This window comes from Enhydra lutris, unplaced genomic scaffold (genome assembly GCF_002288905.1).
Source record: "Enhydra lutris kenyoni isolate GAN:26980312 unplaced genomic scaffold, ASM228890v2 scaffoldscaffold51, whole genome shotgun sequence".
In the NCBI taxonomy this organism is placed as follows: Eukaryota; Metazoa; Chordata; class Mammalia; order Carnivora; family Mustelidae; genus Enhydra; species Enhydra lutris.
Window position 1 is genome coordinate 1,244,044 of NW_019154135.1, and position 7,660 is coordinate 1,251,703.

General features: G+C 42.6%; 1 protein-coding gene across 1 annotated transcript; it reads left to right on the forward strand.

Annotated features, from left to right (window-relative positions):
- The first annotated feature begins 2,116 nt into the window (after positions 1-2,116).
- Positions 2,117-7,283, forward strand: LOC111157045 (Yae1 domain containing 1). The gene is made up of 3 exons (XM_022518256.1): positions 2,117-2,292; positions 3,591-3,712; positions 6,391-7,283. The coding sequence occupies exons 1-3, from the start codon at positions 2,122-2,124 to the stop codon at positions 6,818-6,820; spliced, it is 723 nt and encodes a 240-aa protein (XP_022373964.1). The 5' UTR covers positions 2,117-2,121; the 3' UTR covers positions 6,821-7,283.
- Positions 7,284-7,660: the final 377 nt, after the last annotated feature.

Below are 7,660 nucleotides of genomic sequence, written 5' to 3' on the forward strand. Positions count from 1 at the left end.
GTCAAAAGAGGATTACCTAGGACACCTGGCTGGCCTCATTTGGCAAAGCATGTGAACCCTAATCTCAAAGTCAGGAGTCCGAGCCCCACATTGGGCATACGTCTTATTTAAAAAATAAAAAGTAAAAAATAATACACTCACACACATATGGGGCCCCTGGCTGGCTCAGTTGCTGAAGCATGTGACTCCTGATCTCGGGGTAGTGAGTTCAAGTCCCATGCTGGGTGTAGAGCATACTTTAAAAAAAAAAGGGGGGGGGCACCTGGGTGGCTCAGTGGGTTAAGCCTCTGCCTTCAGCTCCAGTCATTATCTCAGGGTCCTGGGATCAAGCCCTTCACTGGGTTCTCTGCTCCGCGGGGAGCCTGCTTCCCCCTCTCTCTGCCTGCCTCTCTACCTACTTGTGATCTCTCTCTGTCAAATAAATAAATAAAATCTTTAAAAAAGAAGAAAAAGAAGAAGAAAGGAATCATCTATCTTAATGGTCTCTTCAAAGAACTAGCTTTAGGGTTTATTTATGTGAGTTCGGGGATTTTTCGATTTTATTAATTTCAATGATATTTTTATTGCTTCTCTTACTACCATTTCGTTGCCAATTAAAATACATAAGTTTATGTATTTTTTCTTTTTTCTTAAATTATAATGACATTTAAGCCTATAGTATTGCCTCAGTACAACTTTCATTTGGTCCCATGTTTTCTGGTAGGAAGTGTTCATATTTTAATTGTTTATTGTATATCATTTTAATTTTTATTTCCTTTTTGATTCAAAAGGAAATAAAGTGATTCTAATGCCCCGTGTAATAGTTTAAATTATTGGAGTCTTTTACTATTTATTACTAATTTTGTAGGATTATGATCAGAGATTGACTTGTAAAATGTCTGAGTTTTTAAGTTTATTAAGATTGTTTTATGTGGCTAAGTATAAAGTGTTTTTATACATAGTCCACGGACCTGTAGGTATACACACACACACACACACACACACACTCCATATATATAATATATATACTACATATGTACTATATGTTGTAATTACTATATATATGATGCAAAATTCTAAGCATTTATAAAATTATCAACTAAATCGCCCACCCACCCTCACACACACGATCATGGTTCCCCTTACTTTATTTTTTCATTAGCATATATCCTTTATGCTCTTGTAACAAACTATGTAATTTACTTAAACAGTGCTTACTGTTTATCCTGTCAATTCTACATGACCGTAAGACGGAGCAGAGCCACTAAGTTTTAGCTGCCGCTCACTGATGTATCCCAAAAGCTACAACGGAGCCTGGCACCAGAAACTAAAATACATAAATCATCATGATCACACAAAAAGCAAAATAGCAATACGACTGGTGTCCGTTCATTCACGACCATCTGTTTCAACATCTGCCACGTGTCAGAACCACGCAGGTGCTACGTATATGTAGACAGACAAGTCCCCGTCCTCACCCAGCCTATAGGGCATCCGAAAAGGAACGGGAGCCGGGGAAGGACACCGCGAATCCACGAGAAATGGATTCTTCTCGTGAATGTATTCTTTGTGTGTACTGATCTCAAAATGGCCGCAGTGGCCACCTTTTCGACTCTTCTTGTCCTCTGCTTCTCACAGTTAAAAAGCATCGGCTGTCAAATCCATAAAAGGTATTGAGGGGGGCTTCTAAAAGAGACAGCGACCTTGGCCGGTAATCGCTCATCCCCTGAACGACCTGGAATGGCTTTCCCAAGGCGCGGGGCTCCAAACCCCACAACACTGCAGAGACCGCGGCGGGGATGCAAAGTGTTTCACTGAGCGTTCCGGTGGCCCTCCGCAGAGCTCAAGCTCGGACCGACCCAGCGAGGAAGCCACCCGCCTCGCCTACAACAGGCACTCGCCGCCACACTGGGTCCACGGAGGGAGCCCCACACACCAGCGAGGAAGAGCCGCGGCCGAGCCTAACCGGCAACACCGGCATCACGGGCATCACGGGCATCACGGGCATCACGGGCATCACGGGCATCACGGGCATCACCGGCATCACCGGCATCACCGGCATCACATACGCATGCGCAGTAGCAGACGCCGGGCGAGCCCGACTCACAGCCTTCGCCCCGCCCCTCGGACCGGAAGAAGTTGATGACGCTTCCGGCGCCCAGCAGCCCTGTGGTTGCCTCGGTGATGTCGTGGGTTCAAAGGGCTCACTTGGTCGGGGGTCCCGGAGAGGAGGGGGACGTGTTTGACGAGGAAGCGGACGAGTCGCTCCTGGTGCAGCGGGAATGGCGGAGCCACATGCAGAGACGAGTCAAAGTAAAGCTGCGTGGCGGGTGCGGGGGACATATGCCGGATTGCGGGGAGAGGGACACGGAGCTGTCGGGAGTCAGGGTCGCGAGAGGAGAGGACAGCGTGGTCCCAGCCTGGCCCGGCGCTGCCCTCCCTCCCTCTGCCACCCAGATCCTGCTGGGATGTTCCGCTCTAAAGCGTGTGAAACCACGGGGCGCGTTAGACGCTGGGAACAGACAGAATGAAGCCGGTCTAGACTTTGAAGAGATTGCAGTTTGATGAGGATCGCAGAGAGGCTGGGGGAGAAACATAGACCCTGACTATACCAACTATGGCTGTCGAAGGACATGTGCACATGCGTGCTTGAATGAGTGAAGACCCTGAAGTTAGGAATGGCATTAATCGAGACTTAGGGAAAAAATGAACTTAGGAATATCGAAGAGCAATAAAGGAAAGCCACTGTGGAATACTGGCGGCTAGGTGAAGGAACGCCGGAGTCGGTTTTTTATTTGTTAGGTGTGAGTTACCCATATCTACTGTGTCTCACTGTTCATTGGAACTAAGCTTAATACCACACACTCAGTTTCCAGCTGGAGCGCTCAGAGCTGAGTTCACATGGTGAGGTCCGCTTCCACCTAGAATCCTTGCCAACCTTATATTGCCCCTGATACGCCCTTGTTTGCTTCAGTAAAATGTTTGCTTAGCCCAACAACCGCGCAATCAGTTTCAGAAACGCTTTATGTGAGGCGGGGGTTAGACCAGTAAGCCGCCATCATCTTTGAGTGCTTGTGGCGCCATCGGAGATGCAGGACAAAATCCCTGCTGACAGAAAATTCGCAGTTTATTTGAATTTAGGTATCAAGCAAAATTTCTAAAACCACACTATCCATCTTTTTTGCTAACACAGTTTCCTCTTTCCCTGCTTGAGCTGATTATTGAAGACCTTGGTTAACCTATTTACTGCCCTGCCTTCTCGCCCACCCACCTCAGTCAGTGTTGCCCAGGGGCGAGACATGCAACTCCCTCTGTATCCTTTCCGTGAAGGCATTGTTAACACAAGGTTTTTAAAGCTGTATAAGAATCAGTATTTATTTGTGCCAAATAAGTCGACTTCAAAGGCGGGATATGCCAATTATAAACCTTTACGAGAGGCATAGTCTGCTTTGGTTGTGTGTGTCATCTGCTGTAGAACCATTATGTTAACTAGTAAGTAGCAAAGGCCTATTTCATCAACTTTCCAAGTTGGTTCTATGACTTTCTAGAAAAACCTACAGTGGTTTACCTGGTGTTCATTACAGCTGCAGCTCTTCATTACTTATTTTTAGGAAGGCTATAGAGATGGAATAGATGCCGGCAAAGCAGTTACTCTTCAACAAGGCTTCAACCAAGGTTACAAGGAAGGTGCCGAAATCATTATAAACTATGGACAACTCCGAGGAACATTGAGGTAATTTTTAAAACTTAAATGCTGAGTCATTTTAACCCCAGTACTACCGGAGGATGTTTATAAAAGTAGTACGTAAAGGGGCACCTGGGTGGCTCAGTGGGTTAAAAGCCTCTGCCTTCGGCTCAGGTCATGATCCCAGGGTCCTGGGATCGAGCCCCACGTTGGGCTCTCTGCTCCGCAGGGGGCCTGCTTCCTCCCCTCTCTCTTTCTGCCTGCCTCTCTGCCTACTTGTGATCTCTCTCTCTGTCAAATAAATAAAATCTTTAAAAAAAAAAAAAGTAGTACGTAAAAATAAAGCATTTATACTGAAGTACTTTTTCTAGTGTTAAATCCACAAAAGGGTACTGTGGAGCACAGAATAATATTGCCTTCAAAAAGTCAAAATCAGGGACGCCTGGGTGGCTCAGTTGGTTAAGCAGCTGCCTTCGGCTCAGGTCATGATCCCAGCGTCCTGGGATCGAGTCCCACATCGGGCTCCTTGCTCATTAGGGAGCCTGCTTCTCCCTCTGCCTCTGCCTGCCATTCTGTCTGCCTGTGCTTGCTCTCTCCCCCTCTCTCTCTCTCTGACAAATAAATAAATAAAATCTTTAAAAAAAAAAAAAAAAGTCAAAATCATAAGTTCATCTACTTTAATATGTGAACTTTAACAAGTTCATCCACTTTAATAAAGGACAACAATAAAGGTATTGTCCTTTATGGCAAAGAAATGCTAGGAAGGTGTATATCTTTTGCTGCCTAAACTACCACTAATCTGTATCTCAAAGTAATTTAAAAGATCTTCAGGTTTTGAATAAAGCTTTTAATCTTGCACATGTGGCAGAACACAGTATAACAGACTTCTAGACTAGAAATGATGAAAATTATAACTGGTAATAGAGAGAAAAATGATTCCATTTACTTTAGTGCTGGACATTGAACACCTGTCAAGATTCCGTAGTAATAATGGCATATATCAGAGCCAAGTGGTCAAATGACAGAAAGAGCTAGGAGCATGACAGACTTGTCGTCTTTGACACTTTGACACTAAAAGGTACGACACATACCTTTTAAATTGTCCTCCGTAGAAAACAAACAAAAAACATAAAATGGTTCAAAGAATCACTAATTTTAAAAAAGGAAATAAAAGTTAGCAAAACAAAAAAATTCATTGTTTGAGATTTTAGAAAATTCAGCTGTCAGAAATCGGAATTTATAAGTCTCCAGTAGGAAAATGATCAAGTATTCATTTTACATCAAGTTAAATCTTTTACAAGCTCAGAAAATTTATTACTAAATCTTGTATATCACTTGATTCCATTTTTAAAACATGATTATTCTTCAGTGCGCCTGGGTGGCTGGGTCAGTTAAGCGTCCAACTCTTGATTTCTGCTCAGGTCATGATCTCAGGGTTGTGAGACTGAGCCCCAAGTCAGGGTGGACCCTGGGCATGGAGCCTGCTTAGGATTCTCACTCTCCCTCTCTCTCTGCCTCTCCTCCCCACCTCTCTCTCCCTCTCTTTAAAAAAAAAAAAAAAAAAAAAAAAAAAAAAAAGACAGGATTACTTTTCTCAGTAACCATTATTTTATGTCATGGTTACCTGAACAATCTGAAATGTCAGAAAACAAAAGTGTTGTCTGTAGTAGAAAAAGGCTAGAAGAATTCTTACCTTTTTTTTTTTAAGATTTTATTTATTTGTCAGAGAGAGCACGTGCACAAGCAGGAACAGCAGGCAGATGGAGAACGATGTGGGACTTGATCCCAGGACCCTGGAATCATGACCTAGGCCAAAGTCATATGCTCAACCGACTGAACCATCCAGGCGTCCCACATTCTTACCTTCTCTAAGAAGATGATTAGTTAATTCAACAGTGATTATAACAAAGTCGGGAAAGTTGCCTCAGAACTTTTTTTCTACCCTTTAGTTTTGATGGCAAGTAACTATATGCTTAGAGCAGTTGTTTTCAACGTTGGCTGTACTTTGATATCAGCTGGGAAGCTTTAAAAAATAAAAACCCCAGAGATTCTGATTTCATTGGTCTGGGATGTGACCTAGGCCTTGACAGTTTTAAGAGCCGCCCAGGTGATTCCAATGTACATCCAAGTCTGAGAATCACTAGTCCGGAAGCCGTGTGATGTCCTTCAAGGAGAAACTGATTTTTGTGATCTCTTCCTCTGAGTTGCATCCCTCTTCAGCGGAAGCTACACAGTCATAAAGAAAAAATCTAAAATCAAGAAAAGTGGATGTGGAGTTGTGAAGAAGGTGTTAGGAATTATAAGCAGTTTATATGATTACTTCCAGTTTAATTTTTTTTTTTAAGATTTTATTTATTTTGTTGACAGAGAGATCACAAGTAGGCAGAGAGAGAGGAGGAAGCAGGCTCCCTGCCGAGCAGAGAGCCCGATGCGGGACTCGATCCCAGGACCCTGAGATCATGACCTGAGCCGAAGGCAGAGGCTTAACCCACTGAGCCACCCAGGTGCCCCTCCAGTTTAATTTTTATCAAAAGATAAATCTTTATATACATTAAAAGCCATTTTAGCATCATTACTTTCCTGATTTTGACTTGCATTATTATTGAATCATTTTTGCATTGTGTTATCTGCAAAAGAAACGTGTAGGGTTTAGCATCAAAAATTTGAAAAGCCTGTGATTGTTTCATTTTTTTTCCTATTTAACTCTTGTTAATATTTTCATTCAGTGCCTTGCTCTCCTGGTGTCACCTTCATGATAATGGTTCGGCTCTGATCAGTAAAATAAATAATCTTCTGGATGCAGTTGGCCAGTGTGAAGAGTATGTGCTCAAACATCTAAAATCAATCACTTCCCCGCCCCACGTTGTAGATTTATTGGACTCTATTGAGGATATGGACCTTTGTCACGTAGCTCCAGCTGAGAAAAAGATGGATGAAGCTAAAGATGAAAGACTCTGTGAAAATAACGCTGAGCTTCACAAAAACTGCAGCAAGAGCCTTAGTGAGGCAGGTTGTTCATCTTTAGAATGTTGTGGAATACAGGAGCGTGAACATTCTAAAAACCCAAGCCTCACTTGGATTTTAGAACAGACAGCCGGTTTAGTAAAACAGCTGGGAATATCACTCGACATATTACAGCACCTCAAACAACTATAAAAATTCTCTTCACTTTTTTGATGAAAGTAATGTTCGTAACATGTCTTAGAACATTTTGTTTTTTAACAAACTAACCAAAATTTGTACCAGTTTCTACGTTGAACACATCATTTGAAGGTTATCCTTCATGGAAATGTGCAATATCTTCAAAATTAACACTATTAAATGTAATAAGAGCTTTTTTCTTTGCCACTGGTAATTTTTATGTCATTTAAGATATGCTCAGAGACTTGAGTTGTCATTGTCATTTTCAAGTTTCTGATCAAAATCAAGCATTTTTCAGACTCATTAGCAAATGTGAAAAAGAATCAAACACATTTTGTAAGGACCTAACCCTGCTTTCCTGATTTTGTCACCATCAAGTGGTTAGGGCCTTACCACCAACTAATCAGGCCAAAGTTACCATAAATAATCTAGTAGAGGGGCGCCTGGGTGGCTCAGTGGGTTAAGCCGCTGCCTTCGGCTCAGGTCATGATCTCAGGGTCCTGGGATCGAGCCCCGCATCGGGCTCTCTGCCCAGCGGAGAGCCTGCTTCCTCCTCTCTCTCTGCCTGCCTCTCTGCCTGCTTGTGATCTCTGTCTGTCAGATAAATAAATAAAATCTTTAAAAAAAAATAATCTAGTGGATAACATTGTAAATAGACACACGTAAGTATATAGAAATATATATACTGAAATTAAGAGGCTATAAGTGTAAGAAACTGAAGAAATGTTTATACTGATGATTAAAAGCAAAGTATTAAAATTCATTTTTGTTTTTGTTTTTTTTTTTTATTCTCACGTAATCTCCACACCCAGCACGCGCTGGAGCTCACAGCCCCCAGATCAAGAGCCACTTGCT